General features: G+C 38.7%; 2 protein-coding genes across 2 annotated transcripts in view; both read left to right on the forward strand.

Moving 5' to 3' along the window:
• SLC24A5 (solute carrier family 24 member 5) overlaps positions 1-14,421 on the forward strand; it is a 29,938-nt gene that overhangs the window by 1,059 nt on the left and 14,458 nt on the right. The gene's annotated exons all lie outside the window — the stretch shown is intronic.
• Positions 10,351-13,655, forward strand: LOC123944752 (cyclin-C-like). Its single transcript, XM_046010094.1, is given in 3 exon segments — positions 10,351-10,417; positions 12,615-13,274; positions 13,277-13,655. Coding segments are annotated over 3 exon segments (1,026 nt in total). The 3' UTR covers positions 13,576-13,655.

The raw sequence follows: 14,421 nt of genomic DNA on the forward strand, positions 1-14,421 counted from the left end.
CTTTAAAACAGCTCAGCAACAATTTTGTCCATCTCAGCTGGTCACAGAGCATGAACTTCTGTGTTGAGGGGTCCTACCTTAAGGAACGGGCCTGTGTGTGGTTTTTCTTGGTAGTTCATGTGCCGCATGGAATCTTTAAATGAGTATCCAGCAATTATTATTACAATGGGTCTCTCCAGAAACTCTTTGTCTCCTATACTCCTGGCCATTTGTTAGTAAACTGTTCCAAGTTTTCGCATTTATGCCCTTGATGTGTACGCTTAAGATAAGGCATTCCTAATGCTCATTTTATACTTTAAAAAACCTGCAGTTTTACTCTAAAATTGTTTCAATTTTTTTTTAAGGTAGATGGGTGGTAAACAAATGACATTAAGGACTATCCTCCCCCCTCTTCCTTTTTCAGCCTTATGCTAGTAAGGAGACTAACTGGTGTTTATGAACCAATAAATAAATAAGTCCTGCAACTTATGTAAAGTGACTTCGGGTATCAGATAATTGTAAGTTCAGTTATTAAACTTTAAGCTCAGTCACTGGTTTCTAAAAATAAGATCTGCCAGGCCAAGCCTCTCTCTTTTGTCCCCTCAGCCATGTAGATCACACAAGAATTCTGAGCAGAGACCTTTCCTTGGTATCCTAGTCCCTTAAATCAGGATGTCAATGATGAGTCATGCCCTATGCAACAGAAGTGCCAGCAGAAATTTCCAGTCTGTCTCCAGCTTGCTTGGTTTAGTTGACTGAGCATGCTTACCTCAGAGAATGTCAAAGTTAAGGGTTAGGTGTCCAGCTGCGTGCTTACAGGATTGCACAGAAATAGCATCCTCCCCAAACCCCCCATCCCCACCCCCCATACACACTCTGCTAGCATTTCTTCCCAGAGAGAGCTAGAACATTGACTCTCCCTTTTCCTAGGGCCCCAGCCCTCTGGCCCTGCTGAAATGCTCCTGATTTTCTCTTCTGTTCACTGTACCATTGCAGTATCCTTAAGACCTACAACAGGACCTGACAAGAACAGAGGCTCTCAACACATATTTGTTTTAAGAAAAAAAAATTCATAGAATGGGTCAGCATAAGTTTGTTATAATTATTATGATTTAACTCAAGTAGGTCATAATATCGTCATTTTTATATTGACATTACATTTTATGATGACCTTGATATTTTTCTACAAAACAGATTAAATTACTTTAACATAGTATTTTTACCTAGACTGATAAAATGCAAGGAAAAAAGTAAAATCACCCAGAGATCCCCACAGTCAGCATCTAATGTATTTCCTTTCAGGCTTTTAGGTCTTGATATAAATACAGTTTGAGGGTTTTTTTTTTCTTTTTCCTCATATTTTATTCCTCACACTTTCCTATATTATTACTGTTCAAAAACATGATTTTTAATGGTAACATGATTTTGTAAATGATGTAAGTATCTAACACTGAGTTTTATACACAGTAGGTACCCAGTAGAAATGTATACTTTTTAAAATTATTAATTTCTTTGGACATTTGGAGGTTTTTTTAATTCCAAACTATAAAAGCCTGTACTTGTATAAAACCTTTGCAAACTTCTCTGATCATTTTTTGATAAAGATACAGAGCTATGCATATTTTGAGCTTTATTTTATACATTGCCAAAAACACTTCACAAAGGGTATGCCAACTTAAACCTCCAGAGTGTGGGATAGCTTCTACTCTAGAAAACCATGAATAATAACATAATAAATATTTTTAATTGTTTCAAAAATGGGACTTCATTTTATAAAATTTGGATTTATCCTATTATTTGTGAGGTTGAACATTTCATGTTTATTGAAATTTGTGGTTTTGCTTTTTGCTTTTTTGACCATGTTCTAACAGGAGGGTATTTGTCTTTTTATTATTGATTCCCAAGACTTTTTTTTTATGTAAGGATATTAACACTTTTCCTAATATAATTTTATATCATATGCTTTTTCATATTCTGCTCTTTGCTTTTGTATTTTGTGTGTTTCTCACATTGAAGTTTACATATTTTTAAGTGAATTTATAAATATTTTCTTTTATGATTCTCCTTTTATCTTCAGAAAGTTGACCAATTTTCACATACTAAATTCTTACATATATATGTATGTACATCCACTTCTATACTCTTAACTGTTGTAATAATCTCCCTTTTGCCAGGACTAAACCTTTAGTTAGAAAACCTACATAGATCATGTTAATTATATTAAAATAAGAATTTTTTCATTTTTATCTTTTTTTTAAAGATTTATTTATTTATGGTAGAGAGAGAAAAAGTGCTCAAGCAGGAGAAGGGCAGAGGGAAAAGGAGAGAGAGAACCCCAAGAAGACCCCATGTTGAGCTCAGAGCCTGACTCAAGGCTCAATCTCATGACCCTGAGGACCATGACCTGGGCGCCTGGACTGCCTGGATGATTCAGTCAGTTAAGTGTGACTCTTGGTTTTGCCTCAGGTCATGATCTCAGGGTGGTGAGATCATGCCCCTCATCAAGCTCTAAGCTCAGCACAGAGTCTGCTTAAGTTTCTTTCTCCCTCTCCCTCTGCCTCTCATCCCCCCACCACTGACCCCAGGCTCACACATTATCTTTCTCTCTCTTTCTCTAAAATAAATAAATAAATCTTTAAAAACAAAACAGAAAAAAAAAAAAAAAAAAAAAAACCAGAAACTAGGAAATTCTAAATTCAAGATACTTTGTCCCACCTTGAAAATTTCTCTTCCTGGAAAATAGAAAGTTAAAAAGTGTTTTGTTTGCTTGTGGTTTTTTTTCATATTTCTAAACAATGACTTGACTAAAAGAATAAATTCATCAAGAATTTTGTTTATAGAAAAATTGTCTTGGGAGCAGTAAATAAATAAATAACTTTACTAGGCCTGCAGCAGAAACTGCATACTTCGAAATAATCTTCATTAAGTGACTTCACAGACAATTTATAATAATGACTTCCACCAGGCCACTTGTGGAATTACTCTGAAACATCATCAGCAGACAAGTGAATCGCTCTTTCCTCTGAAATATGATAACAGTAGATATTACAAATGTGTAAATTCGTATTCAGTCCAGAACTGCGTCCACAATTCCAATGTGTGGGAGGTAGGGTGGGGGGGGTGCAGTTCCCCCAACAGCAAGCAGTTCTGACACTATCTACCCAAAGATAGAGTCTGATTCCAGAATGTCCCCACACCTGGCCCTCACTGCCCTCAGATGGCGTCTGCAAGCCAAGTACTATCTATGCTTCTGACTGACTGGCTACTGACTGGGAGTTCCAACAACCCCCTTCTTGGGTTTCGGATACCAGGCATAAGGCTAGGTTCTTACCTATACTTCTGACCAATGCGCTATCAATCAGAGGTTCCCATGACCTCCTCCGTAGGTTCAATTAATTTGCTAGAGTGGCTTACAGAAGTCAGAGAAACATTGTGCTTACCAGATTACTAGTTTATTGTAAAAGGATATTTACTCAGAAACAGCCAGAGGGAAAAGATCATGCAGCAAAGTACAAGGAAGTGGAGCAGAGCTTCTATGTCCTTTCCAGACATGTCATTCCCCCAGCTCTTCAAATCCCATCTCTTTGTTTTTTGCTTAGGGATGTTCCATCACATAAACATTGACCACTGACAACTGATTCAGCCTCCAGCCCTTCTCCTTCCTCCTTCTTCTGGAGGCCAGGGGTTGGGACTAAAAGTTCCCATCCTCTAATCAGGTGGTTTGCTCCCTTGGCAACCAACAGCCATGCTAGATAAGTGTCCAAACTATGCTTCGCTAACATAACAAAAGGCACCTTTATCACTCTCTACACTTAAGAATTTCCAGCTGGAAGCCAGGAACTATGGATGAAAACATATATATATATATATATATACATATATATACATATATATACATATATATATATATATACACACACACATCACAATATCACAGCCCACTTCCTGCTCTTCACACACATATTCTCCTTATGGCAAAACAATCGTGGCAGTCCAAAGATACTGGCCCATTACCAGACTCTCATTCTGTCATTGGTAACTACCCAGCCCACTGGTCTAGATCACGGACAGCAACCCTAGCAAGAGCCTCTTCCTCAGCCCATTCCTCATCACACAGTGTAAGGCCACACAGGTGCACAACTAGTGAGCTATTTTTACTACAAGCAATAAAGCTGAATTCACTATTAACCCCAATTTGGCAAAGGGGGTGAAGGCACACCCTATCCCACCAGGCTCTCAGTAATCATGACAGAAGTGTTAAAGACATGGTCACAGTTTCTGGCTTTTCATCCTCCCTACTTCCAGCCCTGTAGCTGCAGCCCTGGTCCTGGGACCCCCCCCCCCCCAGGGTCCCTGCTAGGTGCAGGGGGACAAAACAAACAAAACAGAAGTTGAGGCAACATGTGGAAGAAAGAATACCAACAGCTTCCCTTCCCGCTCTTGCCCAGACCCACCAGAAACCAGGAAGCTATCAAGCAGGGCCACCCCTTCAGGACTCCACACTTTTAGGGTGAGCACACACTGGTGATGGCTGGTGAGCCAGTCCTCCATGCCCTTTTCTTCCCCCGTTTTCGATAACCAGTGTTTCAGTTGCCCGCTCCTATTCTCCATCAAACTTATCTCTCTGCCCATTGTTGGCTGTTATGAGTTGCAAAATTTGTTCCTTGGTCTGAAGGAACCATGCAATTATCTTCTGCTGCTATTGTTTTATAGTATTTTGAGCATTTGCATCTAATACCGAGGAAATGACACCCAGTCTGGAGGCAGTAAATACTCCTGTCAGGCAGGACCCATCTATAGCCCCCGAAGGCTACCAGCATCAATCTCACTTGCCAGCTATGTTCAGGACCTTCCCACCAGGGAATCTGACACATAGCCATCTCTCTCTCTCTCGTTGGCAGGTAGGACAGCTCTTATTGGCATTTTGTGCTTCAGAGGGTGCAAGAAAAATGTGTCTGGATTCAGCCCATCTTTGCACTGCTGTAGACCCTCCTGTCTAGTCATTTCATGGACCCCCAGGCAGCCATCTCAAGGGAGCACACAGGGATATCTACTTATCTATTTCAATCACCTTCCAGACTTAGAAGGGCGTTCTTCTTATAGGCTCCCACTTTGACGCACCTTTCAAATTTTCATAGTGATTTCCACAGGGTTATGTCTTATGTAGGCATACATTTAGTACTCAGGTTCCTATTGCCTTTCTAATCTGACAATATGGCCAGGCCATTGGGCACTGCCTTGGAAACCACTCTTCTCCACCACTGCCCAATTTATCCACACTTGCACATAAGGTCCTCAGTGAGGGGTCAACCCAAGGGACCCTGGCCCCTTCGTCAATCCTTAATTTGATTCATCTGCCTAACCACTGCCCCAAGTAGTTGCTGGTCCATTTTCTCATAGTAACCGCTACATTCCAGTTTTTATAATTTCTCCAGACAAGGGTAAATAGAACACATGTGTTTGGGTCCTTTAATGATGGGTGACCAATAGGGGGTCCCACGGGCCCACCAACCTTAGGTAACACTCATTAAAACTTTTGTTTTAACCCAATCAATGTCTGCTTTATTTATCCCATTTCCTTTTTTTTTTTAAGGTTTTATTTATTTATTTGTCAGAGCGAGCACAAGCAGGAGGGGCAGCAGGCAGAACAGGCAGAGGGAGAAGCAGGCTCCCTGCTGAGGAGGGAATCCGATTTGTGACTTGATCCCAGGACCCTGGGATCATGACCTGAGCCGAAGGTAGATGCTTAACCAACTGAGCCACCCAGGCATCCCTATTCATCCCATTTACTAATAATCATCTAAAGACTTCCACCCTGCTGGGAGAAGTCCTACCACTTTCTCCTTTCTGATTCCTTTGTTTTGTCCCTTTCAATATTTGGTTTGTTAATGTATTTCTTAATAACCTCCTAGAAATTTTCATTCACCTTCTTGGAAACAGTCCTTTGACTCTCCCCTTGGCCTCTTCCCATTTTCTTATTAATTAACTTAATGTTTTCATTAGCATCTGTAAGACCCAGGCGAGGAAGCTCAGCAGATTTGATATAGATTCCCTATTTTTCCATTTTGCAACAATGAGGTGATATGGGGTGCTCATGAAGGCTCCCTTAACCACAGCATTTGTCATGACATGGGTAATGGACATATTCAGTGGGTAATACCCTAATCTTCATAAAGCCAGTCCCACATGGCCTACATACAAAGCATTATCAACAGCTTTTTCTGGGATGTCCCACTTGATATTCATAGGGGAAATTGGGCAGTCCGCATTCTCAGGGTAAACAGACCTTTCCATGTCTTTTATCTAGTCCTCTAGGCTGGCTTCTCTTGCTGGAATAACTTCCTATGTGTATGGATCACATATAGCCACTGTAATTTTTTCACAGTGAGCTAGCTCTATGTCCCATTAACAGCCCGAACATGCTCTTTCACTCTGCAGTATCCAAAACCAGACACAGCCCCCAAACCACCCTTACAATGCCCTTAGGAAAGGTTCCTCGGGAAGCTACTGATACCACTACACAAAACGAAAACAGTTCCTTCACACTATACCCTCTGGTTTCAACGGTTTTTCATTTTTGCTGTTTTTCTTTATTGACCACTTTCTTGGCAACCAGAGGTCTTAAAAGTACTTTCTGATACCCCTGCGTAATTTTCCCCTTGCTGGGAGGCTCTGAGGCTAGTAGCCTATGCTCAGACTCACTGAAATCTGAGCTTGATTTAGCATCAAGGTCTGGTCAGGCATCCTCTTTTAGTTTAGCTATTACAGATAACAATAACTAAGGGGTAGAATATTTTGCCTTTTCTCATACTTCACATTTCCTTATGCATTAAGTGAATCAACCACAGGAGTTGGATCCATCTCTAAATTCCTGGTAAATTTTACCTTTAGTAACTTTTACTCTTAGTAACTGACCACAGCACAGCTGCGGCTCCGTACTGTGTGTGACCACATGGCCACCCAGAAATCAAAGGTTCCTCATTCCCTGTCCTTTCACCTTTTCTCTTCCCAAACCAGATGCTTCTGTGAGCCAGGGTCATTCTAGCAAACCCCACGTCACTGACACCAAACTAAGTAAGTTCTGAACCCAATTCCAATGTATGTGTGGGGGTGGGGGGGGTGAGGGAGGGTTCCCACACCAGCAAAAGCAATGCTCAGACACTAGCATGGTGTTCACGATATCAATTCAATTCTGACAGTATTTGCCTGGAAATAGCATCACATTTCACAGGTTAAGGGCTCAGGCCTACAAGACTTCTCTCCCACCCCCCAACTCAGATGCCGTTGCAAACCTGTGTTTCTGAAAACTAGTTATAGATTGGGGATTCCAACTGACCCCTCCCTGGGTTTCAGATACCAGTCATAAGCCCAGGTTGTTACCCCTACTTCTGGCCAACTGGCTATCTATCACAGATTCCCACAACCTCCTTCTTGAGTTCAATTAATTTGCTAGAGTGGCTCACAGAACACAGAGAAACATTTTACTTACTAGATTACTGGTTTATGAAAAATGATACACATATGTAATTATATATAAAATAAATATAAATATAATAAATATATAATTATGTATAATTATATATTTGTTATATGCTGGTATTATAAAATGACATAATAGCCAGATGGAAGAGATACATGGGGCAAGGTATAAGGAAACGGCATGGAGCTTCCACCCTCCTTGAACCTCCACATGTTCACCAACCTGGGAGCTCTCCAGAAAACTTCTTTTGAGTTTTATGGAAGCTTCATTAAATAGGCATGATTGAATAAATCATTAACCATTGACATTGGATCCAGCTTCCAGTTCCTCTCCTTCCTAGAAGTCAGGGGTGGGGCTGAAAGTTCTAACCCTCTAATTACAGAGTTGGCTCTTAGGTGGGGCCCAAAAGTCACCTTGTTAACATAACGAAAGACGCCTTCATCACTCTCAATACTTAGGAAATTCCAAGGGTTTAGGGAGCCTGAGTCAGTAACTGTGGCTCAAGACCAAATATATATGAAAAATACATTTTGTTCATGTATTTTCATCTGAATGACCAAATATATATTTCTTATAGATCACAATATCACATGTATGACTGATGGATGCCCACGCTGCTGCTAAATCTTCTTCAGCTACTAGGAATTGACCCTGGTCTTGAGTGCTGAAAATAACTGGCAACAAAATGAGATAGAAATAGTGCTGGCTAGTTTCATTTTTTAAGTGCCTATAGATTAATTCTGTCATTTCTCTGTTCAAGGTCTAGCATACTCTCATCCAAATTAGGACATCAACAATAAAAAACAATTTCCCTGGAATTTATTTACAGACACAGAAACTGGCATCAGAGAAGTCTGAAAATGCTTTATATTTCCCCAAGTTCTTTGATGAGCACTGAGTTGTAATAATTCCACCCATTTTGTCAACTAATAAGGATTAATATAATCCTGAAAATAGTTTACTGAAGCATTCCACAATGTGATGGAGGGTTTTTATTTATATATTTATTTTTTAGCTATTTATCATAAAACAATTATAGAAGACCAAGCATGGTTCTAAACTAAATAGTTTCATTTAGTCTTCACAAAAACCCTACCAAATCAGGACTAAAGACTGGTTTTACTGATGAGAAAACTGAGGCTCAGATGATAACTAATTACTTAAAACTATACAGCCTGGGGGCGCCTGAGTGGCTCAGTTGGTTAAGTGTCAGACTCTTAGTTTCAGGTCAGGTCATGATTTCATGGATTGTGTGGGATTGAACCCTGAGTCAGGGTCCTCAATTAGCCGGCAGGTGGGTGTGCTTGAAAGATTCTCTCCCTCTGCCATTCCCCCTGCCCCCACCCCCAACCCCACCAGTGCTCTCTAAATCTTTAAAAAAAAAAAAAAAAAAAAAAGACTACACAGCTTGGACCCTGCAGAGACTGTTCTCTCTAATGTCAAAATCCAAGCATGTTCTCAATTTTACACATCCTTGTTTGAGGTTAACTGCCATGATATGGTTATTTCGGAAGTACAGTTCTATTTAAACAGTCTTAAGTGGCATTTTCCTCCCAAGGGAATGGAATTTTGACCAAAACAAAAAATACATCAAATACCCATTGTTACTATGGAGGAAGTATACTACAAAATAAATAGAATCTGCTGAATTGCTTAAATAAAAAAATCAGTTTAGACTTTCAGCAACCTGTTAGAGGTTGTAAATTAATGTTATAAATACTTGCCCACAGTATAATAGACTCTGAGGCCTAAGCATTTTGTCTAGGATGTCCTTGAACACATAGTATAGTACTGTGGGACCCAGTCATCATGTATGATGCAATGACTTTCTGTAAGGCGCATGGTCTGAGTCCCAGCCTAGAACACAAAGGGAGAATTTGCAGGACCCTGGTCCACCCCAGCCCCATTACCCCATTACACCCTCCTCAATTCACAGCAGTGGTTCATTTGGTCAGCAGAAGGGTCTTCAGCAAGATGAAGACTAGAAGAGGCTCAGGACTGGAGTCTCCGTGGAGAGGACGAGCAGAAGGTGGCAGAGAGCAGAGCCTCTTGCTAATACCTTGGCTGGGACCTTTTTCTGTCTGTCGTTATCTATGTTGATCTGGCAATTTCTTCTAGAACCACCACCGTCCGAGGCTTCCTGCAGCAAGGATCTTTGCTTTCTCCTTGCCCTACTCATGATAACAGAAGTCTGTGTGAAGTCTGGTATGAAGTCATGATATACAGAATCTCTCCCCACCTACCATCAATATGTACCTCTATTAGACAACCTGAGATATTTTGCTGTCATCTTAACTGTGTAGCACTCATATGAGAAAATGCTGTTGCTGTACCTTCTTCCTCTAATCCTATCTTCTTTCACATCCATTTAAGTTCTATAGGAAAGAACGATAATGATGACTCTTTGAACACAGAGGAATAAAGTGAAATTAATTCCACATCATAGAGGGAATAAAAATCACACTCTAGCTGTCCAGAACATTTTACCTTCGAGATAAGATCTAATTTCTGAATTGAGAAATAGGACGAGGATTCAGGAAAGGGGTTAAAAGGTATCATCAGAGGTGGAATATTATCTGAGATCAAAAAAGCTAGAGGTAACGGGGTAAAGAATATACTTAAGGGAGATCCACATCCCTGCCAGCTGTGCTCCTCTAGACCCTAGACCCATACTTGGTGGACACACTGAGGTGTGTGGGTGACAGAAAAACGGAGACAGAGACAGCTCATAGAGCTGTGTGCCACGTACAGGAGGTAATATAACTAAACTGCTTACACAAAAACCTAGAACATAGTAAACATTCACAAATTATTCATTATTATATAAGAATAGACTATAATCCTTTACTCAGCAAAGATGGAAGTGCAGAAGGTGAGTGATCAAATTCAATATGAATATATTTGGGGCAAACACCAAATCTAGGGAGCATCTGCTAGAGCCTGAACAGCAAGTTCAAGGTAAATAAAAGCAAGTACTACCTTCACAAGCTAGGAAGTAAATTTATGAAACGCACTCTTTGATCTAATAATCCATGTGGCAACTTAAATGATACTTCTTTGGAATATTCTGTTTAGAGTTCCTTTTACTTCCTTTACATTAAAATTCCTATGATTTTATTCTATCTTTAGCAATCTTTTCTTGTTTAAAAAGTATATCTTTAAAGTATATTTCATTTAAATATAAATTAATATTTCATATATGATATAAATTAAAAATACAAACCATATTAACTGTGAGCCCAAAGAGGACTATTATCTCTCATCTCTATAAGCAATCCAATTTTAGAAACAACAAAAGTTTAGTATAAAGCCAATATAAATCCTTTTTATGTATCCTTTTGAAAGGTAATGGGGACTTATTTAGCCACTGTTTAAAGCAGCTTTCTTTACCTTTTTCCAAACTAACTTCACAGAAAACTGAGAACCCTTTATGATTGGTCACTTGATACAGCCCAAAGACTACCATAAGCTCACTAAGACATGTTTCTTTTTAAATGTTACACTAATACACTACTCAGAAACGCTAATCCCTCCATTGTGCTGATCCTTTGAGGTATAACATGTCTTAAGTGAAAATTATCTTAATAAGGTGTTGGGGAAACATACTTAAATAAAATATTTAATTTTGTATTAAAAACTTATTTTTGTTCATTTGGCTTTGAACTAATGTTTGTCCATGTTCAATTTCAATGTTATGTCTCAGAAAGAGTAAGAAAGAAATGTAAGTTTTAATTCCACGTAGAATTGGTTCTAACTTGATAAAATTGAAAGGGAGTTTAATAATTCCATGAGTGTGGCATTTGGATAGCCTACAGTTTCATGGGATTGTTTGATTCTTAATCCTCATGAAATTTACAGAGGCAAAGCCTTCCCAAAGAACAAAGAGTCTAAGAATAGTGCTTCCTCCCTGACTCAAGGGCACTCATCCTTCTCTCAAGAGCATTTCCATCCTCTTTATTTTTCTTTTCCCTCTGACCTAAGTTGTGGTTCCCCTGGATTGTATCTAAATCTACCCCAGGTGTATGGATCTAAATAAGTACCAGTCATCTGGGTATTACCCAGAAAATAGCAGAAACAGACAATAACAACAACAACAACAACAACAAAAATAAAGCTATGCCTTAATCTCTTCACTTTACCTATATGGATAACAAAAGAGTAGCTTCTTGGAGTAAAAAAGAGCTAGGTGCCCATCCCATCTCTCCAATTACTATGTATGTGACCTTGGGCAAGTTATGGAGCCAAAACTGAGGTAACTGTGAGGTTACGTCTTGTGCATGTGTTATATGATAGGCTTAGGAAAGTTGGAAATTCATTATAATATTATAGGCCTCAGACTGGGGGGTTTGTGGGAGTCCTCTTAAGTGGAATTACCTTCAAAACATTATATTATATTATATTATATTATATTATATTATATTATATTATATATTACATATAAATATATATTATATAGGGTTTCAAAATTTATGGGTAACTATAAAGAACTCAAAATGTTTGTATTTATTGTTAAAAATCACGGAATATATATATATATATATATATATATATACACACATACATATAGTGCATTGAGAAGCTAGACATTTATTCCAAAAATCTAAAGTTTTAGTCAAAATTTTTCTAAAAATACATTTGAAATTAGTGTCAGAAGCAGTTTTACAAATGACAAAAAAATATATCAGCTTGCTGTCACACTTCATATTGGACCCAAAATAAAACTAGACAGGATGACTACCAACCCAGTCACTAGATTTGGGTATGAATGACCTTTGATTGTTTCCCAAACTCTAATCTATTCACAAAGCATGAAAATTTGCTAACACTGGGGACCTTCTAAAATTGAGCCAGAGGGTGCCAAATTACATATATATATATAGCTTATGCTTATAACTCTATCAAAACATGCATCATGGGAGTGCCTGGGTGGCTCTGTGGGTTAAAGCCTCTGCCTTTGGCTCAGGTCATGATCCCAGAGTCCTGGGATCAAGCCCCTCATCAGGCTCTCTGCTCAGCAGGGAGCCTGCTTCCGCCTCTCTCTCTGCCTGCCTCTCTGCCTACTTGTAATCTCTGTCAAATAAATAAATAAATAAATAAAATCTTTTAAAAATATATGCATCATGAAAACGGCTGTAAGTATCTTAAAATTACGTAGCCGCCGCGGGGCGGAGCCGAGCAGGTCAGATTCAGGAGCTCGGTTACCCGGCAGGCTGGGTCTATGGTCGCTCCGCCAGCCGCTCCGCGGGCTGGTGCTCTTATCAGGGCAAGTTGTGTTCCACGGCAGGGAAGTTTTGGCAAAGCTCCCATTATTTACAATGGGTTTTGGATAAACAAGATCTGTTAAAGATATGCCAGAAGGCCTTAAAGTTTCTCTCAGAAGAAGAGTATTGGAAATTACAGATATTTTTTACAAATGTTTTTCAGGCATTAGGTGAACATCTTAAATTAAGACAAATTATTGCCACTGCTACAGTCTATTTCAAGAGATTCTATGCCAGGTATTCTCTGAAAAGTATAGATCCTGTATTAATGGCTCCTACATGTGTGTTTTTGGCATCCAAAGTAGAGGAATTTGGAGTAGTCTCAAATACAAGATTGATTTCTGCTGCTACTTCTGTATTAAAAACTAGATTTTCATATGCCTTTCCAAAGGAATTTCCTTATAGGATGAACCATATATTGGAATGTGAATTCTATCTTTTAGAACTAATGGATTGTTGCTTGATAGTGTATCATCCTTATAGACCTTTGCTCCAGTATGTGCAGGACATGGGCCAAGAAAACATGCTGCTTCCCCTTGCATGGAGGATAGTGAATGAACAGATCTTTGCCTACTGTATCCTCCTTTCATGATAGCTTTAGCTTGTCTACATGTAGCCTGTGTTGTACAGCAGAAAGATGCCAGACAGTGGTTTGCTGAGCTTTCTGCAGATATGGAGATGATTTTGGAAATAATCAGGGTTATTTTAAAACTGTATGAGCAGTGGAAGAATTTTGATGAGAGAAAAGAGATGGTGACTATTCTTAGTAAGATGCCCAAACCAAAACCTCCTCCGAACAGTGAAGGAGAGCAGGGTCCAAATGGAAGTCAGAACTCTAGCTACAGCCAATCTTAAAACATTCCGAAGAATTCCATAGTGGACCAGGTGGAAATAAACCATTGGACAGATTTCAGTTATGTTTTCAATGGAACACAAATGAAAATGAATAGCTTGTTTCTGTCAAGCATATTGGGAAGTGATTTTATTTTTGCAAAATAAGTTTTTCCTTACCTAATTTGATTCTAGCACATAATTGATTAAAATCTCTTGATTATAAAAGCATGAAAGTTTCGAAGGGGACCTACAGACAGGCTTACATAAACATTTCAAAATTAATAGCTTTTGATTAGTATAATTTTTCTTAATTTGGATAATAGAAATTGTAGCTTTTTATTAAGCCATGAAACATGAAGCATAATTTGTTTAAAATTCTCTTTGGTCATTGAAGGACCAAAAAAGGACATTAAAAAGTGAAATATATGAGGGGTTTTTTTCCCTCCTTAAGTTAAACTTTAAAACTGTATTTAAGGAATCAAATCTTACAAAATCCTGGAAGATTTTGGTAATGATGTTGATAATTTCAGGGAAATTAATCAAGTACCTATTGATTTAAAAGTGTATTTTATTCAATAGTTTTAGTATCTTGCCATGGAAGATACTAGCCCAGCCTAGCAGAAAAGTGCAGTATGTGTAGCATACTTTGACATTTTGAAAGTTATATTAATTCTGTAACCATTTTGAAATGCTGGGCAAACTTTAAAAAAAAAAGAATCCTACATGATATTATTTGTATTTGATTCACAGTTAATCAGGCATTTGAAAGCTAATTGAATAAAACACCATAATATGGTTGAAATTTTGGAAACATTTTAATGTTAATTTTTACTCTACTGTGAAAAGCTTTTATATGGCATACACACC

This window comes from Meles meles, chromosome 6 (assembly GCF_922984935.1).
Source record: "Meles meles chromosome 6, mMelMel3.1 paternal haplotype, whole genome shotgun sequence".
NCBI classification, from domain to species: Eukaryota; Metazoa; Chordata; class Mammalia; order Carnivora; family Mustelidae; genus Meles; species Meles meles.